The sequence below is a fragment of the Phasianus colchicus genome, chromosome 25, assembly GCF_987193195.1.
Source record: "Phasianus colchicus chromosome 25, bPhaCol1.hap1.1, whole genome shotgun sequence".
NCBI lineage: Eukaryota > Metazoa > Chordata > Aves > Galliformes > Phasianidae > Phasianus > Phasianus colchicus.
In genome coordinates, this window is record NC_143460.1 from 4240051 (window position 1) to 4262317 (window position 22267).

Sequence of the window (22267 nt, forward strand, 5' to 3'; positions counted from 1 at the left end):
GAGAGAGCGTTCTGATTTGTGTTAATGTAAGGCTGACGCCGAGGGTAAATAGTGGCAAGCAGCTGTGGCATCGAACTGGTATTGATCTGAAATGCAACTGCAGTAGCTTTTTTTTTTTTTTTTTTTTTGTAAAAGAAAAGTAATTATAATCTTGTGGCAGAAAACATGTTACCCAACAGTCGTGGTTTATACGCCAGTAGCAAAGCTGACTGTATTCTGACAGCAGACCAGCAAAATTTATGTCACGTTTGTGAAGCAATTGGGTGTGTGAAGCCCAGCTAGCTGCAGTCCAGCACAGATCCCCCTTCAGCGTTTTACATTGCTTCTTGAATTTAAAAGACAATTTGCATTAAGCTATATTTGTAGTTTAAATGCCATTTACTATTGGAAAGAGCTCTTTTGGGATATTGAGCTGTCAAGTTAAGCAGAAGAGAAGGCGTGGTGCGCGTGGACCTCTTATTTATCTGCATTCGATCTGAAGAACAGCTATTTGGCAAACATTACAACCAACAAGCAAAATGAACAGGGCTCTCTGATCACCAGCATTCCTGCAGCATGTGATTGTCAGCGGGGGCTGAGCGCCCGTCTCAGCAGAATCTAGCAGTGAAAAATGGGCAGGGATGGAGCTGTGGGGACAGGGTTGGGTCGTCCCTGTGCATTGTTTCCGTAACAGCAGTAGAAACCCATCAATTACTGCAGATAGCCATGCCAGCATCAATCAGCCAAGGATGTGACCTCCTGTTCTAATGATTTCCCACCCCGTGGTGCTGGTGGTCCTCCACCCTAACACCCAGAGAGGGAGAAAAGCTGCAAGAGAAGAGAAGAGACGGGTCCGAGGTGGGGAGCAGTGATGCAGAAGGGTATTGCATGGTACGGGTGAGGGGGCTGCAACCTGGGGGCAATTTCTGAGTCAGTCTGGGAGCAGAAATTGGGGATGCTGCACATCCTCATGGAGAGGTGTACCATGCTGCTGTGCCTGAGGCAATACAAGCATTGGGTAGTGTTGGACACTCAGGATTACCAACAGCTGCCCTCTGTCCCTGCTCAGCACACCAGGGAATTATCTGATGGAGCAATGCCTTGCTAGCACTTGGGCTGCAGGTGCGTGGAGTAAGGTGGGGAGAGCTGCTGCTGCTGCAGCCTTCCTTTGCTGGGAATATTTTGCTCCTGAGCAAAGAGATGGCCTTCGTGCTTCAGCTCTCCATCACATCTCAGCAAAGTAATCTCAGCTCTCTGAAATCTCAGCCTTTACCTACTGCAGCGTGGGCTGCTCCGGTGCTGCTCACACAGCTGCTGTGCAGAGCTGAGCCCTCTGCTCGGACAGCATTGCACACAGATTCCTACGGCACAACCCACGAGCGGGCACAAAGGGAAGCACGGGCGTCGTGATTTACTGACACTCATCGTGTGTCAACAGGGATGCTTTAGAAATGCATAAAGCCTGATTGAGTGCCTGTGGAAGTCAGTAAGGCTCCTTCTGTGGCATTCAGTGGGCAGTGTAGGAAGCCCATAATTAGGAAGCTCTAAAAATCACTGAGGTGATAAGCCTGGAAAATTGCTTGTGCAATTAAATGCAAAGTTGCCGAGGGAACATACCTTGCCTTTCACCGAGCTGAAGAGCCATTGCCCTCACCGTGTGTGGCTATGGTGCCGTCCCCAACTCATGCGCAGTGCCACGAGGTGCATGCACGTGCTCCTCACCCTGATTCAACCCCTTCCTTTTGCCCTTTGTTCAATGCAATCAGGATGCTCGGCTGGCTCTTAAGGGCAGGGTTGTGCTTGTCCCCCTCCCACCACCACGCCGGTGCCACCCGTGGGGACGCAGTGACATGCATTGGACACGCAGCCCTGCTCACCTGAGCTGGTGGTAAAGGTTATGTACGAGTGCTCGCTGGGGCTAGACCATATGGGGAACACCCACAGCTTGTACACCATCCCCGGCGTCAGATTGGCCAGCTGCACAGAGGAGGGGGTCTGAGCTTTAACGGGGATAGATTTCTCTGTCTTGTTACCTGAGAAACAGAAACCGCACATCAAAGCCAGCCGCGGGAGGTGGCTGTGCTGGCACCGCAGGCGCTGCGTCGTGCTGGCCTGAGCCACCAAGCAGAAATAATACAGCACGGTGGTCAGGGGGCTGTGAGCAGTGCCGTGATTATCCCTCAGATAGAAGGAAAAACAGCGAGGTGGTTTGCTGCATCCCTGCTTGCTGTACTTAAAAATTAAACAATGGAGAGCTGACCAGATTTTTCCCTATTCTTAAGACCTGACAGATGCTTTATCTGCCCAGCCGTAGGTCTGGGTGTTTGAGTGCTTATAACAAAGGTCTGGGATTTGCCTGGTCCCATTCAGTTGTTGTGCTGCAGGACTGGGTAAAGGACCAGCTCCTGTGCTTAGCGTTGTGCCTGCAGGTTAAGGATGCTTTCTATGGGCTGGATGCTGCAGCCCAGCTGGGCTGGGAGGAGATGAGTTTGGAGCTTGGGATATTTGGCCTTTAGAGTTTGGACAACCAATGTTTGTCTCCCCAGTTGTGGAAAATGGTTCAGAAGGGGGGAAATGGTGCCCTTCCCTGTTGTGATAACAAAGGCTGCAGAGCGAGAGCGGGCGCTGATGGTGCCTCCCAAGCTGGTTTAAGTAAGCAGCAACGTCAGCTCTCAGTGTGTGACCAGAAGTGATTCGCTGTTGATGACTGTTTGTTTAAAATGCCAATTTAAGATCGATGTGCCATACAGTAAGGCTGAAATGGCTGGGAAATAAAGACAGAGATAAGCAGCGCTCATCGCTGCCTATCTACAAGAAATCCAAACCAGCAGGTAAACGCCTGTTCTAAACGAGCACTAAAAGCAGATATATCGGCCTGAAGTTTCCACGGGCAGCCTTACAATTGCAAGAGACAAAGATATCCGATACGACAGGAGGTTTGGGGTCAGAGGTGATTCTGCCAGCTCCAGTTCAGCAAGCCCTGTTCCAGAGACGTATAACCTTGCCCTCCAATTTGTGTAGATCCGATTTGTTTTCTATGAAAGATTGTTTTATACATACAAGCAGATATATTTCAAGTCTCTTTATGCTGAGACTACATATAGCCCAGCTCTACAAACAGCCCCCAGAAAAACAGCTGTGCTCATCGGTGGTTCGTGAGTATGAACGTCTTACAACCACGAGCACATGGAATGCACAGTAATTAAGACTAGCAATTGCAGGCCTTGGGAGCTGGCAGAATCTCCAGCAGCATCACCACCCTATAGATTCCCCACGCGATCTGATGCTTACTGGTGATATACTTAACCACAAAGTCAGTTCCTGCAGAGTAATTGTGGCTCCAGGTGATGTTTGCCCAGTTACTATTAGCCCAAGCTCTTATGTCCCATATGGACGATCCATTGGTGGCTGGTGAATAGGTTAGAACAGGAGTTAGTATTTTGGATTATACCGAGACGAGAGCTCACCTAGCAGCCAGGGTTGGTAAAACCTTATAAAATCATTCCTAAAATTGATGCTTCAGTCTTAACCTATGAGTGTACCTGAAGATGTAATCGTTTCCTATGCAAACCTTGACTTCAAAATGCTGGAGGAAGTTCAGTATCTCACGGCATGCTGGGTTTTAAGTCCAACTGCACTCAGTTTATCTCAGAAATTTTGGCTTTTGTGGCAATTCTGTGTGGATTTTGGTCCATAGGGAAATCTCCTGGCTAAACTCATGCCTAAACCAACACAGGAGATCCATGCGTGAGCGCACACAGCCGCACTGCCACAACTGGGAGCGAATGCCTTCATCTGACTGGGGCTCAGACAGCCAGTGGGGCAATGAAGTCACTCGTTTCTGATTTTGAAGCTGAGGATTGTCGACATTGCTTTGGAGAGTGGATGAACTTCTATTTCTGGTGAAGTGGAGCTAATCCACTATTTAGCATGCGTGCATGTCCCGCCAGATGCATCACACCTCCGTTTTGCTATTAATGTTGTTTACTTAAGGGGTGCAGCTCCAGTTTTGGGTTGATGCACAGATGAGTGCCTTCCATTCCTGCAACAGGGACAGCTGTGGGACTTTTGGGATAGGGGTTGGAGCCCATGGTGGGGAAGTGGGAGTCTCTCTGTCTGCTCACATTAGGGTCGGGCTCTGGGCTCATGGCCCTGGGGCCATTAGGGACTCTCACTGCTCCTCTGCCTCCTTGCCTCCCATTTCCTCACCAGCTCATCACCTGGTCTCAATAAGCAGCATTTTCCCCACGTGCTGGCTGAATTGTGACTGCGTTCTGCTAACAATTTTATGAACCTGCTTCATTGCTATGGACTCATTCATAATGCTGAAGTTGCACCTTGCTATCTCGCACCAGTTTTTAAACTGGTTTTGTTAGGGCAGCACAAATCCATGCCCGTGTCTCCTTTGCGTGTGGCTTTGGAGCTGCTCCTGGGAGGGTTGCCTGCCGTGAGCCAAAGCACAAATCTGTTTCCTCAGTCAGGATGGCAGCCTTAAAGAGCAAACTAGTGCAGAGGAGGAGATGTGCTGTGGGTTCTCAGATCTCTCTTACTGCAGAGGGTCTCTCAGATGGACCCAGGGCCTCCCAGCATGCGTTGGGTGTTGGGTTTAACCATCTTGAGCTGAATTTAGGCAGAAAGTGGCTTGAATTGCTTTTATCAAATTCCTTGAAGTAAACCGGTGTCAAGTTTAATATTCATTACTACAGTCTCCTTTCCTTCTTTAAAGAGCAAACAAAGAGTTCTGTAGCTTTTGCTCTTACATTTTGGAGTGCATCCTATCCAGCTACGTAACTGCATTCCTTTGGCTGTGCTCCCTCGACTCATTTTTGAGCAACTCAAATACAACCATTATTCATTAACCAGAGAGCCTGTCATCGCAGTGTCTTTAAAAGCAAGGCTCAGAGGGACACCTCTCCCCATATAAAGTAGAGAATATGCCCACACCAATGCAGTTTGATCACCCTGCTTGACTGCACAATGGCTGCGTGGTGAGCTGGGTAACACCTGGAGCACAGCTGTACCTTTAGCCACCTGCCCAGGTTTCCCGTGGGCTACGACCAGGGTACGATGCAGGGAGCAGCACCATGAACCAAAAGACTCCTATGAGCTGTGACAGCTCTCTTCTCTAACAGCTGATGTGCTAAATTCGAAGCGACATCTTCTATAATAGCAGCAGAACCCCTTTTTAAGGACAATAAAGGTAAGATAATACTTTATAGGGTCTTCCACCTCCTTCCCAACCCTGATGCTAATTCAACATCACGACACCCCAGGCAGAGCTGCGTTCCCCCTTTTGTGGGCAGCAGGACCCCCAAATCACCACCATAACCCTGAGCCTGTACCACCTCTGGCTCCTTGTAACACCATTCCCAAAGCACGGGATGCCTTTTTCTGTCCCCATTATTAATCCTCACCCTGAGCAAGAAATGGGAAAGGTCCCATAGGGTTAGAAGGGTTAGAGGAAAAGGAAAGCGCAGTACCCAGCTCCTGTTTTGTGGTGGCTGCCACAGCCCTCTCTGCAGTTGTTGTAGTGCTTGCGACGGTGCTGGCAGCTGTGGTGGTTGTAGTAGTGGTGGTGGTAGGGATGGCAGTAGTAGGGATTTCAGTAGGAGGGGTTTCAGTAGTAGGGGTGGCGGTGGTGGTGGCAGTGGTGGCTGCTGGAGTTAGCTCGGTTGTAGGTGGAGGCAACCAGGTGGAGGCTGGCAGAGGGAAAGGCAGATGCTGGCTGTCAAGAAGCAGTTATGGCTCCTGGGGCTCTCACACACCATTCCCAACACCGAGCAGAGGGGAAGCATCGAGCACAGCACCACGCAGACCCACAGTCCCTTCCCCATAGCAATCAGTGGGAGCAGCGCCCAGACTGAGCTCATAGGAAAAGCCCATCTGCTGTGGGCCAGGCGAACCCCAGTTCAGTGTGTTTGGCAGCCCCTGCATTATTTAGCTGCCAATCTGCCCCGCAGCTTCTTAGCTGCTTCCTTCTTGCTGCTCTGTGTACTGGTCCTGCAGGATGGTGATGAAGCAGCCTTAGCATTAATGTGGGTGTAGCTCTTCTGGGTGCTGCTTTGCCATCACTGCCCCTCAAAATTTACACTTAATGTAGGATATACCTTAAGCTTTCCAAATGAGAAGTTAGTACAATTTGCCTTCTCACTAGCCCCCAGTTGCCCCATGCACATCTCAGCTCTGCTGTGAGCAATAAGGTCAATATGCACATTATGTCCACATCCCTCTGTGTACTTGCAAAAGCTCCTAAATGCCACCAAGGGAAGGTGCATGTGTTGGGCTAGCTGAGGAGGCAATAGGACATCTTCTAGCTTTGTGTTGGGTCAGGGCTGTGATCCTCAGTGGCCACGAATGGGACCAGAGCCCTCAGCTGGAGCAGGGGGCTGCAGCTGGCTTTGCTAATGGGAACACAGAGCGAATTTGCAGAGGAGATGGCAGTACCACTGGCTAATGTCTGATGGAAGGGGACATTGGAAACCATTGCTGAATGCTCTCAGGTATGAGTGAGCATTGCTCTGTAAAGGCGATTTCTGCTGCCTGAAAACCTGCCAGCAGAAAACACAGCTGAGGAGCTGCTTAAACTGCCTGGAGTAAAGGAAATCCCGTGGTGCTTGCATTAAGTTGTATTTACTTACTCTTACTACAGATCAAGGGATTACAAATCCCCATCAGGCAAATGAAAATGGCTGTTACAAATATCACCCACTAATAAGAATAGCGTGAGGAATGTGCTTTAAAAACCACCCAAGATCAAAGCCAGGGTTGCTTTTTCACCAGCTCAGTCCCAGGTTGGCTTGTATGGAAGCAGACCTCCCTTCAAGCCCACAAGCACAGCAGGAAAGTTCTGAGAGAATGCAGCTAAGACCCCAAGAGACCCCCAACCTTTAAAATCCCAGCGGTCCCGAAGCTCATTGTGGCCACCTCCCTACTGCATGCAGCTGCAGTCAAACCCCATTACCAGCACACACCATGACAGCAAACCCAATGCAACCCATGGCACCCCACGCAGGGACCGACGCAGCCTTGCAGAAGCCTCATGCAGCGATGCAGCACCAGGTGGGGCAGGAAAGGAACAACCCTCCCCTCCCCATAACACTCCAGCATTGTGGAACACATCCCAACCCAGACAGACGGCAGTGATAGTGATGGGAGCCAGGCTGGAACATTGCACAACTTGGTTCTCGTGGGAGCGTGGGGCATAGCAAAGCCCCAGCAATCTCAGTTGTGACAGCAGGATTAGGGATTGCTGTTCTGCACTGCTTTATCTCAGTTCATTGCCAAGCTTTGCTTTGCTGTGTCCTGAGGCTGTAGGTTGCAAATAGGGCGAGAGGTACGACCATTTTTTGGAAGGTTAAGCCATTGGCATGGTTACTTCTAATGCAATTTTGCTGCAACTCCTCCTTAGGATTACAACATCCAAAGTCCAACCTGAGCAGTGGAAGCTAGCTATTAGCTAATGCAACCTCACCACTTCCTCTGCGAATCCCTGATTCACAGCGAAGGAAAAGACAACACGACAGAGCCCCAAGCAATTTGCTTTAAGGCTGCTCCAACGCCCAGCTCCCAGCCCACGTTGATCCATCAGGCTGCACCCGAGCGCACCGCGTGCGTCAGCCAGCACCGCTGCAATGGCTCTAGCAGCAGGTTAAGTCCTTGTTAAAGCAGGAGGTCAACGAGGGGAGCACATGTGGACAGCATCGGGCAGGAGGAGGGCAGCCGGGACTCCTGCTGGGTTGAGGGATTTGGTCCTCTCTGCTTCGGGATTCGCAGCTGCAGCCTCATTTGTGTTTGAATACGAAATGTATGCAGAGGAAAAGCTCAGCTGGTAGATTTGGGGGAGAGAAGATAAGGGGCATTTGCTAGCCTTTGAAATCCATCCCCTAATGAGTGCTGAGTTCAGGTTGGGGGGAGGTAAAGACGGCTTTGACAGAAGATCAGAGCTCCCCGCTGCCCCCAAAGAAAGGAGTTCCCCTCCACAGCCCCGTGCTGCAACCTGGGCGCTGCTCATCATAGCTGGCAGCTCCGGATCTGCTCAAACCAACTGCTTGCTTTTGCCAGATGATACCCATCTAGAAATTGTGCGCATCGTTCCAAAAACGCAGGGGTAACATTTATGGCTTCTAGCGTTTCTGAGCTTTGCAGAGTAGCTGCACTTCTCTTTCTGCATTCCCTGCTTGCAGGAGGTGCTGCCGAGAATGGGCAGCCACGTTCTTAATGCAGGGTAGAGTGCACCCTGAAAGATGGTGTGTGGAAGGGAGCAGGGCTTCAAATAGCCCCAATTTATCCAGAAAACCCCAAGTGAAAGCCAGCATATGGCTCCCTGCATGGATGAGCTCCTCTTCCTGGAAATACATGTGAGTTAGCTCATAAATCGGCCCCATCTTTGCCACGCACTGATTGCTTTTTCTGTCTACAAGATGCATTAGCATTCCTGGTAATGGAGACCAAGGGGCACGGTGGGGAGGAGACGCTGCTATAATGGACAAGGGATGCAGCAGTCTGGCTGTAGCAATTAAAAAGGTAAGTGATGAGATGGGTGCAGCAGGAGGGCTGCCAATAGGTTTGCTCTCTTAGCAGCAATACAGCTCGTATGGTTGGGAATGGATAGTCATCAAAACTGGGGATGCTCAGGTCGGGCAATGCTGCAAGGAAGAAACACAAAAGCAAAAAAGGGGGAATTTAAGGCATGGGAGAGGGGCTTGAACCCTGCTCCAAGCCCCTCCAATGGGGGCTGGGTGAGCAGTTGGCAAGATTTTGTAAAATACTAAAAAAACAACCCAAAACACAATAATAATAATAGCCCAGCCATACTGCTCTTTAATTATTTAAAGGTGCTTTTAATGTGTTGTTAGGCTGCGGTAACAGCTTTCCCTTGGGTGTGTCTACAAAATAATTAGGCTTGGAGAAATTTGATGAATTTTTCATGAATTTAGATGATTAGCCAAATACGTTTGCAGACTTCTCTCCCTCTCCCAGTTTGTAGCAACAGAAGGAGATTGTTAAGTCGTTATCAAAAAGAAGAAGAAGAAAAAAAAAAACAACCCACAACAAAAAAGCTCCAAATCTGACAGCTCTAAGAAATTCAAGAGCAGAAAGAAGCAATTGAATGCCCTCTAAAAGAGAAGGGTCAGCAGTTTTCTGTATTTCTATTGCTGTCCCTTTCCAAAATGAACAATCGGGGCTTTCTCCTCTGCTTTGTCGTTATGGAGCAACGAGGAGAGAACAAACAAATCAATGTGTTGGGTTTTTTGTTGTTTTTTTTTTTCCCAAAAAAGTCTAAGGCCAGTACTCTTACGGTCCCTGATGAAGGGATGGGCGCCGGGTATTATTATGGGATGCGCTTTTTGGTGGTGTCATTCGTAGCATAAATGAGAGCCCTTTGTGTGCCACCCTTTCCCCACATTACCTCGCCCTTTGTCCAGCTGTGGCTCAGGAAACGCAAAGCCTTTCTAAGGTAAAGTCTCTGCCCTTCACTTCCATCAACTTGGTCCACTTTCTCACGCGCCTACAGAGCAGCAATGACCTCATGAGTGAGGCTTCCCAGGAAAAAAAAGGCCATTTTTAGAGCCAACAGCCCATGGCAAATAGCCTTGTAGTGCACTTTTAGGCAACCTTCCCCAAGAATCCATAAAATCCACAAACTCCACCCTGCAGAGAGGAATCGTTTGAAAAAGGTCAAACAATATTCACCAGAGGGCTGTATTTTTTGGGAAGGGGAGCAGCATCCCACTACCAACACCAATACATGGCACAGCTGGTCCTGAAGTACCGGGATGCGCCCTAACAAGGAATGATGCTCAGCTCAGTATCAAGATGAGGATTTGCTCTGAATAATGCTACACCTTCCCCTGCCCTCATCCCTCTTGGAGAATTACATTGCAGAGTGCTGCCCAGCGAGCACTGCTGCTTCGGTTATGGATTTTCAGCCTTCTTCCAGTGCTCGCCTATCTTTCCTCTGTGCTATTGCTCCTATCAGAAAGTAAAAATAGAGGAATGCCCCCTATTCCAGCAGAATTTAATGATCTTATCCTTTGGATGGCAACGAGTTCATCTGGCTGCCAGAAGTCCAAGAGTTATTTCTGCATCGATACGATGCTGGAAGGATAAAGAGATTGCATTGTGCTTTTGGAGTTCAGCAATATCCACTGAAAGCAGGAAAGTGCTTTGGAAGAAAAGCTGGATTCTCGTGGCTGAGCTAACCTGACTGCAGCAGGAGCTCTGCTCCTCTGAGCCAAGGGGTCGTGCCACTTTTCAGCTTCCCACCAGCCAAAGCAGACCAATCTGTTAGCCCCTAATGTATATGGATATATGGATATTTAAGGAAAATACAATAGGAAAAAGACTGGCATCTATTCAGAAGGGAAAAAGTGCAAAATAATACTGAGTAGAGACATCACTGCAACAAAATGAAAGGAAGAGGAGGAGGAAGAGAAACGTCTATGAGGTAGGGAAGTAAAACCTAAGGGTGCACAGAGCAGGTCCTGCACTTGCATCACTTTGGCAGTGTCTGGAAAGCCCCATGGTCTCAGGGCTGCACCCAGCAAAGGCAAAGCACAACCTCACACAGCACCCTCGTGCAGGGCAGCCCAAAGCTTTTCTGCAGCACTGAGGGGTTGGATGCATCCCCTAGCACTGCTCCTGCTTACAGGGCTGTATAACCCTGTGGAAATACAGATCTGAGGAGTAGAAGTCTTGGCTGCAGCTTTCTAGGAGGTAGATGTCCTCTGGGCAGCAAGAAATTCTGGTAATGCTTTGCACTGCTGACACTGGGTAGTTGGACACCGGATTAATTGGGGTTTGGGTTTTGTTGAAGCAGGTGTGTACCCCTTGCTGAGGAAAGGTTTCTCTGTGCTTCAATGCTGGTGTAGAAATACGCAATAGAGGGCAAAGCTAGCGATAGCCTCGCATGCAGACATGCACAGCTGTGGCACAAACATTGTCCTTTACCCTTTCAATGGTCACCAGGAGGCAAAAGAGCAGCACGTTTGGTTAACAGGGTGGGCACCACTGATGAAGGTTTCTCTGCATTTCTCACAGCAGGGATGCTGAGGCTTGAAAAGAGAGAAGGCTGGTGCAGACCTGGGCTTTACAACCTCATCATTCGGGCTAGCTGGCTGTGAGATTTGCTTGGCTATCATTAATCCGCCTGCGGTGCTACCTGCCATCCTTCCACGTGCCCAATTTAGACCCCCTGCTGCTTCACCTCCCCATTGAAAGGGTTAATGGAGTGCATGCTTAATTGGCAGCGCACGCGAGCGGGTGAGCCTTGCCCCATGCCTGTTACCTCCTCCGCTGGTACAATACCTGGGGTTGGCGTGGCTTCAGAGGGCAGCGCCAAGGATAGAGAGGGGAATACGAGGACAGCGTAGAAGAGAAGGGAAGAGAAAACAAAGGAATAGATAAAACAGCCAGAACACACCAACAGGAGACTCGGACCACTCCACGTAGTCAACAGAGACATGAGAGAGAGGACACCAATGCGTTAGCTGCAACACATCGCCCTTCTGTGCAGCACAGCCCCTTGGAGCCGGTGGCACACAGACCAAGGCAGAGATCCCAGAGGTGTTGGTTCAGCAAAGCTCTTCAGCAGGTGTTTATGTCTCATCCCAGCAAGGACGGGTTTAGACAGTGAATTTTGCCTTCATTTTTCTGGTGCCACTCTAAGGGCAGGGCTCATCCTCTGCTGTGAGAGTCAGGGCCTGCCATACAGACCACCAGAAAGCTGTATTTTGTTTGGATTTCTCAGGTGAATGAGGCTGGCAAGCAGGAATTAACCCCTGAATGTCAATGGGTTTACCTTTCTTATATTTCTTTAATTCCAGATTCTTCTTTCACATTGCTGCACAGCAGCACCACAACACCCAGCTCACTGAGAGCTGCTAACTGCACACACACATCTGCCATTACCAGAATGTGCCTATGTTGAATTCTACCTCAGGGTTTCACGTTCTGAGATCAACCTGTGCCTCATTTCTGTAACCTTGCTTCAGGATCTGACCCTTCCCAATTTCTGATGACAGTGCTCCATCCTTCCTCCATGCTGCAGGGGCTGCAGCCCTCAGCACTTACCTTGGCATCCTGGTAGTCTGCACCCACTGCTCTCTGATACAAATCAGTTAAGCAATATACCATCACCATTCAGGCATTTTTAAGCAATGCTGTCCTTACAGTCACCGTTGCCACCGTATAGAAACAAATCCAGTACAGCAAATGCTTAAAATACAATCAGAACCACTATCAGCACCAACGACTTTGATCCAATCCCTATGCTCTGTTTTTTCAGCAGATCTTCTCTTTGAAGCATCAACTTTCCCCCCTTCTCATATTTGCCAATGTGCAACTTTGCTGATTTTTTCTTTAGCATATGCAGCCCCATCTCTGATCCTATCGCATCAATTAGTGATGCTGGAGCCCACTGAAGAGTGTCAGGAAGCATTTCATTTCCTCTGGGTCGTCAGTAGGAATTGCTTTTCCTACTCAGAGCCATTAGTTGGGGAGGAGGAGATGGAGGAAAGGAGACAAAAACTCCATTAAATCTGAGGGCTAACTAAATCATAGGTCTTTTAGCAAAGGCTGAAGAAAGGAAAGAGCCAGCTTTTGTCTCCTCAGTTCCCCCAGGGCTCCTGAACTTTCACTTAGTGTGATGAATGCCTCACAAGGGGCGTTTTATCTCGTTAGGAGTCTGGGAGCTGTGGCTCTGAGGGGGGGTCAGTGCTGGCTGCAGAGTGGCAAGGCAGGGGCACTGAGGTGCACCTCCTTCCAGTGGCGTAGAAATCATCAGCCCCGAATTTGGCTCTTATAGAGGCAGCTGAGATTGTGCCTGTCTGCATCACTGAGCTCTGAAGAATCATAGACTCATTGAGTTTGGGAAAGACCTCTCGAATCACCAAATCCAACCCCAACCTAACCCCACCATGCCCACTAACCACGTCTCTCAGTGCCACATCTCCACCTCCAGGGATGGTTCTTGAACACCTCCAGGGATGGTGACCCCACCACCTCACTGGGCAGCTGTGCCAATGTATCACCACTCCTCCTGAGAAGAAATTGTTCCTAATATCCAAACCTAAAGAGACATGTTTAGGGTAATCAAGCAAGAGCACACAGGACTGTCTGCCCATTGCTGCAGCAGGTAGCAGACATACACCAGTTATCTGACACTGGTTGCTTTGGGCTGAGGATCACTGCATCCTCTGACCTGCACTTCTTAGCCAACGCTTGTATCACCACCTGCAACCCAATGCCAGGAGCTGCCCTGCACTCACCTTCATTCAGCAGTGCTGGTGACTCTTCCACTATGACTTCTCCATCTCCCACCTGTGTCCGAGCACGCAGGAAGAATCGATAGCGTGAGATGGGGTCTGTCCTCTGCACGGTGAACCTTGTCTGGTTGGGAGAGAAGTTCTCTACCAGGGTTCTGCCCGTTTTGGATCCGTTAACTGGGGAGGAAAGGCAGGTGGTGGTGGCTTCAGCTTGGGTTCTGCAGCGTTACCTGTTCCCAAGGGCAGGACCTGCAGCTGGGGGCAGATATGCCTTGTCTGGGAACATGCTGCTGAGGACATTCAGGGTTGTGGAGATGGCTAAGGAAAAGCTTAGCACAAGTGTCAAGAATTCAGATAAAACTGGGCTCCCCAGACATCACACTGGGCCATACAGTGTGCAGCATCACTTACTGCAGGAGTCTGAGGTCAAGCTGATTTCCCTTGAGGGGCTGGGGGTGGAGAACTACTGAGCATCCACAGCTCTCTGTGGTCAACTGTGAGCTGCAGGTGCCCAGCACCACTCCAGGACTCAGTACCATCAGTTGATGTTAGAAGCATCCCACTCCCTATAGATTGCTTTTCGTGTTAGGCAAGGAGGTAGCTCAGTAGCAAGGAAAATACTGAATGACTTTTAGCTATTGTCACTAATATAAGATAAGATGTGGAACGTACAGGCTTGATATCTAAGGTTGTATCCCGTGAGGACTCCATTGGGATGTTCTGGGTGATCCCACTCCAAATTGATGCTTTCCAGATTTGGCTGTCGGATTCTTAAGTACCTGGGGGAGCTGGGCACTTGGGAGGAGGACGGGAGCAGGAAGAAAAGGGAAAGAAGAAAAAACATACAAGATAACATACCTTACAATACTGTACACAACGCAGGCTGCCTGATAAAACTCAAGACATTCAACCACGTACAAACACACTTCAAAGGTCAGATACTGACAGAACAACAATCTAGGCCAGGAATCATGCTCTAGCCCTGTGTTACCAGCAGCACAGCAGCTCAGCATGCACCATGCCCTCACATTGGGGACTGCTGTCCCCCATCACCACGCTCAACCAGGCACCCACAACGGATGCTGCAGCCATGAAGGGAGCACTCTGATAGTTGTGTCCCATTTCTGTATGTTGTTTGCATATTTTACTGCTGCTGGAGTCTTGTTACTGCCCATGGTCTCACCCAGCCCGACGTTTACGCCTCATCTATTTATCTGCTGGCATGATAGAAAAAGCAGAGCGACTTCTTACTGCAGAGCATCTTTGTGTTATTAATGTCTGGGGAGCTGTAACGGGGATCCGGTGCAGGTATACAGCAGTCCTTACCCTGAGGAATGTCTGCTTTTATGGCTGCTTATTCAAAGCTAGTAAAGGAAGGAAAGCATTATGACCTATGGAATTTAATTATTCTCCTGGTTTATTCCTTAATCGCTGTGCCTTTAAGTGGGGAAAGAGCTTGGTTCACTGATCTGAGAGATTAATGATTTTTTGATTTTTTTTTTTTCTCTTAAATGGAAGTTTGGCAGAATACCCATCTCCCAAGCATCAATATATAGCCAATAAAATAGCTTAGTGGAATAGGAAGAAGAAAATCAATAGTTTACATATGCCAAGACCATTATCCCAATGAGACATGCCTCCAGCCCCCAGGTAAATGCTAAATCAAGGCGCACCCCACCACCAAGCTGCTGTCCCAGAACAGAACTTTTCCTTTTTAAACAAGCTGAACTGCAGCTGGTCAGTGAAAAACAATCAGAAAACAGTGACAGCATCCAAGGAAACGGTGCAGGAGAAAGAGAGCGCGCTCTGGTATAGCAGGAAGAAGAAAAAGAAGAGCCCATCGTATTTTATGTTATTTGGGACAGGATTTGCTTCCAGCCTCCTCTGTTTCTTTCCCCTGCAATCCCGTAACGCACTGTGCCAAAAACATCTGTGCTAAAGAAAGATTCATGGGCGGCCGCTGCAAGCGCCGCTCCGACAAAAAGTTATCGGCGCCTCTATAAATAGCTCCCATGACAAGGAGAAAATTAAAATCTCCCATTCCTCCTTGACACGAGCTCTTTGCAGAGCAGAACGAGGCGCTCCCAACTGAACAGCCCACAGTCGGAGACTGGTTACATTCATTCAGTCCTGAGGTTCTTGCAGAGATTTGACTGAGCGGCGCTGCAGCACCGGGGAGGGCGGGCGATGCGTGGAGGTCAAGCAGCAAAGCAAGGGCAACGGCTGTGCCTTGCTCAGCCCCAAGCAATGCCTCTTTATGTGCTGTTGGCCAAATCACAGCTCTGCTGCAGAGCTGCGCTCCTCCTGGTTGGCTCTGCAGAGCCTGAGATGCCTGAAATCAGAGCTCAGCAAGCACGTACCTCCTTCAGGTGTGGGGAACTCCTTGACTTCGCTGCGGGGCCCATCGCCTCTCCCGTTGGTTACAACCATCTCAAGCTTGTAGTTGCTGTAAGGGAACAGCCGGGACACTATGCCCCGGTTTCTGTCTCCAGGAAAACTCACATACTGTCTTTTTTTGGAGACCCACAGGTTCTTCAGCAAACTACTGTCTCTCCAGAAATAGGCCTTCAAGAAACACGCATGGCATGAAGCTTTTCCCGTTTGAAGTGCAATTGGTTTTCATCAACAAAGCGCAGCAGAACTTTGCTTTTGCGAAGAGCAAAACGGAGCTCCTCACCTCCCAGCAAGGCAGGTGGGGAAGCAGTGGGTTAGGATTAAGGTTAGGATGCAAAGAGCTGCTTCTGGCTCCAGCTCTCATTGCTGGGCACTGAGCTCTCCCTTCCTGCCCAGATTAGTGTTAGGCAAGGCGTGACACGTCCAACCACAAGGGGAAATCAGAACTTGGAGAGTCTGTGAATCAGAGCCCCGACAGCAAATCTTATTTCATGCAGAAATAAGATTCATTTGGAAAACAGACCAGAAGAACAGAACAGAGGGAGAAGAAATGAAAGTAGCAACTGGGGAGCTTTCCTTACACTTGATGAATGATTGGATTTGAAGTGTTATAGCTGTCTGCAGCACAGATGCTTTTGGTATCAAGAGTCTTTAACGCTGCTCAAAGGGGCTCTGTTCAGACTTTGGTTTGCTTTGAATAGGGTTTATCTTCTACACATAAACACAGGTATTTTACCGTAGCAGTAAATCTTCAACATTAGATGTTAAAAAAAAACAAACAACAGCAGGATCTATGCTGCCTCTAGTCGCCAGTTAGTACCAAGTACTGGGTTTGGGTTTTGCATGGGTTGGTGTCTGTTAAAAGACAACGGTGGTACTTTGGGGATGACACAAAATTGAGCCTGTTTGTACCTATCTGAAGAAGTATGAAGCAGCTCTAGGGCCAGGAGCTGCCTTAGAATCGGTCCCTTGGTGCCCAAGGGCAATCCCTGTGTCACCCCAGGTCTTGGGGATCCAAGGGAGATTTCCACTGCCCAGGCATGATGAAGAGCAGCCAAAGGCTTCACTCCTGGTGCTGATCCAGAGCAGAGCTCAGCCTGTGGGATGCACCATAGCACAGGGTCAGGGTGGCTAGAGCAGTTTTCTGTCATCCCCATTGCAGGTGGCTCCATCAACGGGGCCAGCTTGGCTAGTGAGAAGGTTAGCCATATTAATAGACAATGAGAAGAGATTTGCTTTTGCTCACTCTGTACTCCTTAAGCTGTCCCTGGATGGTGTCCAGGTGCACGCGGGTCCATGTCAGAGCAATGGCAGTGCTGTTTAGAATTCTTATCCTAACATCCGTAGGTGCAGCCTTGGGATCTGGGTGTTTGGGGACAAAGCAGAGCGTCTATCAGGCAACCAGCACAGCCCAGCCACGCTCCAGCTCTGCCATCTGCTGGCCCCCTGGCCATCCTCAGGTATTTCCTGGGGAGAAATCGTGGCCATTTCTCCCTCTTTCAATTCAGTTTTAGAGGATTTCCTAAAAAAAGCAACAATTGGCCAGTTCTGGACACCTAGGCTGTCCTCCTTTGGGTCAGGTAGACACTATGGCTGCACCAATGTATGTAGTATTCCATTACTTACCTTCATCCTCCACATTTTTTATCTGATCACAGACTATTCTGAGTTGGAAGGTGAACACAATGCATGTATGCTTTTTAAGATGAGTATTTTTTAGCAGCGTTTCCACCTCTTGGTGGTCCCAAAGTCACCCAGCAGGGATCCCTGCTGATTTGAGGGGCTGAGAGGAAATGATTTCTATTTCTTTTAAAATAAAGTTGTTGGCAGCAAGCTGCATTATCCTCACAGGATCATAAAAGGGAGACCTGGATGCTACAGGCAGAATGTGATACCAGCAGTCCAAAAAGAAGGGGAAAGAGAGCTGAAGAAGCTGGCTGCTCTTCTGCATGAGCAAGAGGAGAGTTTTAAAGGACATAAATTGAGCCAGCTGTGTGCTGCAAACAGCAGTCCAAGCCTGGGCATAGCTGAGGCTTTGTCAGCAGCACAAGAACCCAGCCCAGGGTGACCCAGAGCCTTTTTGGCCACTTGGAAGACCCTTCATCCAAGATGAATCATAGAATGGCCTGGGTTGAAAAGGACCCCAAAGGTCATCTGGTTTCAACACCCCTGCTGTGGGTAGGGTTGCCAACCACCAGACCAGGCTGCCCAGAGTCACATCCAGCCTGGCTTTGAATGCCTCCAGAGATGGGGATGAACTTGGTGCTCTGCAAACGGCAGGAGAAAGAAATGGAGTGCTGGAATACAGCCAGAGCTCATCTTGGTGAAATCTTAGTCTTCCACACCGAATATTTCACAGAGCAAAAGGGAGAGGCTAAGTGGTTCAGGTCACATAGGCATCTGCAGACAGAGCCCAGAGCACAACTCCACTTCCTTCTCCCAATGCCTAAAACTGCATTTTTGTGCCAAATGAAGCGATGCTATAAATACGATCCGAGGAATAGATGCCAACCCACTGACATTAGATGGACTCCAGCTCTGAAACACTTACGAGCTCCGTCAAAGAAAATACTCACAATCTTCCCCTGAATAGCCGATGTAGGTCTCAGGCTCTGGTGCTCTACCAAAGTCATTCTCTGCCTGCACTTTGATCTCGTAGGGGACGTAGATGGGTGTGTTCCAGACGACGTGCCGTGGTGCCTTCACTGTCTCGTTGTACCAACTCCCACGCGGGTCCCTCCGCCTCCATCGCACGATGTAACGCAGGTTGGGCCCATAGGCTTGCGTTGCATTCAGAGGCTGAATGGAGCAAAGCAGAAGAAGAAAGCTAAGAGAGAAAGACAGCTGGATTTCTCTGCTACGGCGCTCCAAAAAGTTCTGTCCAGCAGCTGATTCCTATTTCATATTCGGTAAACCTCTAAGACCTATATTTTTTTTTCCCCAAAAACACTTATCTCATCCTGGCTTTCCAAACCCAAGGCAGAACCAAAAGCCATGCCTGCATAGAGTGAGGGCAGTATGGTTAGGTTGTGGTTGGGCTTGATGATCTTGAAGGTCCTTTCCAACCTGAGCAATTCTATGATTCCGTTCTATTCGTTTTCCAGTCCGCACTCAATTTCTAGCCTACCAACAGACTTTGGCTTATTGCAGGATGACACCTACTGGTCGACCAAGAAAAGCAAGAACTGCTCTGTCTGAGAGCCCTGGGTGTCTTTGCTTAAGGGACCAGACTCTGCAAGCATCCCAACTAGCCTGCACCTGTGATCTAGCACCTTTTCTTTGTCTATTTTTAAATCACAAGCCTTCCTGTTGGCACTAACAATTACTAGTTGTGTCTTCTGCCTTTTATTCATTGTGATAATTAAGTTTTTGTGTGATACATCACACACACTAGAGATCCTGAGCTCTATCTTAGCTCTATCTTAGCATCCATCAGGGACCATAATGATAAGATTGGATTGCTGTGAGCAGTCAAGGAAGAACTCACCGTCCAGGTTATCTCCATGTTGTTTTTTTGGGTCCCTGCTCCTTGAACTCCCGTTGGGTTAATTTCAGGTCCTGAAATTCACATAGGGAGAACAAATAAATAAAGTGCTGGAAAAAAAAATGAGCATTTCTGTGTTTAAAACCCATTTACAGTGCAGGTCAAAACTACTTCCGAAACAGAAGTTAATGGCCTGATTTTCCAGAAGTTTCAAGTTCCCATTCAGGTTAATGGAACACAAGACTTTCCAGCACTCTTGAAAACCAGGTCGTTTATTTAGGATCCTTCCCTTTTTTTTTTTTTTTTTCCTTTCTCTCTCCCAAAATCTTGTCCTCAATCTTTAAAAGACACCCATTGTGAAGCAACCCCAGGAGCCAAGTCTGACCCTTTAGAATCATCCACAGCAAGAAGAGCGATGTCAAAACCCAACACTAGATGCCAGCAGATATTGCATCTACAAAGGTCAAATGGAGAAATGCAGCAAAACTGCTGAGCTTCCTCTGAGCTTCTCATATGACTTTTCCCAAGTATTGTCCAATGCACAAAGCTCCGGGCACACACCAAAGGCTGAGTCTTGGTTGTGGACTGCGGCACACTTTACTCTGGCATAAGCCTGGGTTCCTGCCCAGCTTTAGCAGTGGGCAATGAATTAGCAAATTTGGAACAAAATGTCTTTTGCTCGTGGCCACTTTACACTTGGAAGTCTGGTTTGTTTTTCCAAGAGTTTCCTGTGGTCAGAAAGGATGAAAGATCTCTTTTAGAAAGCTTCTCTGTATGGTGTAACTTGCCTTCCTTCAACAGATTCTGCAGGAAGAACCACTGGGTAAATCATGCCATTCAAGCCCTGCTGCTCCACAGGACATCCCTCAGAGCCTTGAGATGCAATTTATGAAATCACCCCCCAGCACACACCTGCATGGAGCAGCTCATCCCCGTCCTGTGATTGAACCCAGAGAGGGGAAAAACTCATCCCAAAGCGATGGCAGCAGTGGGATCCACCCCAAGGTGCTGCAGTGACCACTACTCACGTGCCCCGCTGGTCTGGTATCGTTCTGAAGGCATGCTGGGCAGGCTGCTGCCCACGTCGTTCACTGCAATCACCCGAAATTGGTAGTTGACATAAGGAGAGAGGCTCAGGACGGCCGAGTTGACATTTCCAGGATACCTGGAGTGGTTGTGCCACGTGCCAGGCTGGAATCGGTCCTCCTCAAACTGGACGATGTAGTCTGAGGGGAGGATGGAGGGATCAGAGCCCAGCATGAGGTGGTTTCCCCACACCCCACAGGAGAAGACCGGAAGGATCCGTGGCTGTGGGGCCGGCGCTGACCTGTGATGGGACTGTTGTTGTCATCTCCAGGAATCCATGTCAGCTTCACGCTCCTCTCAGCCAGGTCTGACAGCTCCAGGTCCCGGGGCCGGTCGGGTCGCTCTGGTGGCCAAATAATGAGATAAATGAGGCTTAAACATCCCAGCAGCATCCAATCCCACCCCTTCTCCTGGTCTGGACCCACAGGAGGACACGTGCTTTGCAGGGTATCTCACATCCCTCTGCTCTCAGCGTGTTTTGTTATTAAATACAAATGTGCTCATGTATTAATTGCGCCTTGCCTCGTAACCTGAGCTGCCCTTTGTATGCACTGACATTATCTGATGCTGGGAGCACGATGGTGGCTTAGCAGGATATATGATCTTACAGCACACTACATGCAACTGTTCAGAAAGTAATTGCAAGTGGAATGGGAAGGACACCAAACCTAAATGAAAATACGTACTTGGTTATTGTGCTGTCTTGGCACAACACACTGAGCCCTCTCATGTAACAACAGTAACAGCAGCACCTTATTTCCACGTAAAAGTCAAGGGATTCAACATGATTTATTTTTTTCTACCCTCAGGGCTCATTTCCAGCTATGGATTGGGGGATTCTTGCACTCTAGAATTGTCACCATTCTAGATGTCACAAAACGAGATGTCACATTTCTACTCATGGCCACCTGGGTGGGTTTTAGAGGGCAGCTTGAGTTGGACATGGAAGCAACATCTCCCAGCGTGCTCAACCACTACACCTTGATTTTCTGTGGGAGTTATTGGCAAGGCAAAAAACAAATCAACTCCCCAAATAAAATAAACCATATGAATTAGTGATGATTACCTTTAGGTAACTCTCTCAAACGGTTAGCAGGGATTGCTGCAAGGTAAGACATTGGATGTTAACAGTGTTAGTTTAGTCATTAAGCTTGGGTGGTGAAAGGAGAACCTGGTAAATACGAAGTCACACACAGTCACAGATCCCACCTGGGGACTAGAGAGAGCACATCCTTCCCCCAGAGACCCTCAGCTCTGCACACCTTCTTTTATGTTTCTATTAGAAAGTTAATTAGCTATTAGGGGAAGAGGAAGGGAAATAAATTAAGCCCAGTCATATTATTAGGGGTATGGGATTTGTATTGCACTCCTGCTCTGGTATGGCAGTGTGGGTCTATGCCAGCATCACCATTGGATTGGGGCACTGCCAGAAATAGGGTTCCTCCTCAAGAATGGAAGGGGTGGAGAGCAGGGACTGATAGATTTGGGAGGTTTTCAGAGTAGATCTGGCAGTGAATGGGTATGGTGGATGGGTCTCAGGTTTGTCATGCCTGATGTTGAAAAGGGGGGGGCTGCAAGGCTGGGAGCAGCTCACTCACCCCCTGGTTGACAGCACCCTGAGCTTCAGATAAGTTCACTTGCAAATGCAGGGCTACATTTGGATATTTTTAGCTGTGTGTAATAACTGCTTTTCTTCTTGTGTCAAATGCAAGTTTCGCATCCAACAGCACTGACAGAGGCTGAAGTTGGGCTGCACATCCTTGCCAAGTCCTGCAGCAACCCAATAATTGCTCTGCCAGCAACTGAGCATCATCTCTGCTTTAGAGGACGGCCCCATGGCCACGGATCAACCTTTCGGTGTGAAATCAACCTCCTGCAGTGCAGATGAAGCACTGAGTGCACTGGGAGGACAGCTTTACCTAGCACGGTGAGGTAGGCTTTAGCTGAGTCCTTGTCCAGCTCCGTGCTGGCCACGCAGGTGTAATCACCCTGATCCTTCTCAGCCACGCCGTATATCGTCAGACCATCATCTTCTTTCTTCATCCTTAAAGGGATGAAA

General features: G+C 48.8%; 1 protein-coding gene and 1 long non-coding RNA gene across 7 annotated transcripts in view; one reads left to right on the forward strand and one right to left on the reverse strand.

Annotated features, from left to right (window-relative positions):
- Positions 1–22267, reverse strand: part of NFASC (neurofascin) — a 76325-nt gene that overhangs the window by 11891 nt on the left and 42167 nt on the right. For 5 of the 6 annotated variants that reach the window (XM_090124767.1, XM_090124768.1, XM_090124770.1 and 2 more), the window contains 14 exons: positions 22128–22252; positions 21275–21310; positions 20450–20551; positions 20151–20348; positions 19126–19196; positions 18215–18437; positions 16885–17000; positions 15605–15809; positions 13917–14039; positions 13248–13421; positions 11287–11301; positions 5460–5678; positions 3271–3387; positions 1857–2012 (listed from right to left, as the gene is read on the reverse strand). In XM_090124767.1, the coding sequence (XP_089980893.1) occupies positions 1857–2012; positions 3271–3387; positions 5460–5678; positions 11287–11301; positions 13248–13421; positions 13917–14039; positions 15605–15809; positions 16885–17000; positions 18215–18437; positions 19126–19196; positions 20151–20348; positions 20450–20551; positions 21275–21310; positions 22128–22252 (1880 nt within the window). The remainder of the gene's footprint in view (positions 1–1856; positions 2013–3270; positions 3388–5459; positions 5679–11286; positions 11302–13247; positions 13422–13916; positions 14040–15604; positions 15810–16884; positions 17001–18214; positions 18438–19125; positions 19197–20150; positions 20349–20449; positions 20552–21274; positions 21311–22127; positions 22253–22267) is intronic. The other variant, XM_090124773.1, reaches the window with a different exon arrangement.
- On the forward strand, positions 4869–22134 carry LOC149915054 (uncharacterized). The gene is made up of 4 exons (XR_016459930.1): positions 4869–5179; positions 8400–8502; positions 19924–21317; positions 21921–22134. It is a non-coding gene; the product is annotated as an uncharacterized LOC149915054 (long non-coding RNA).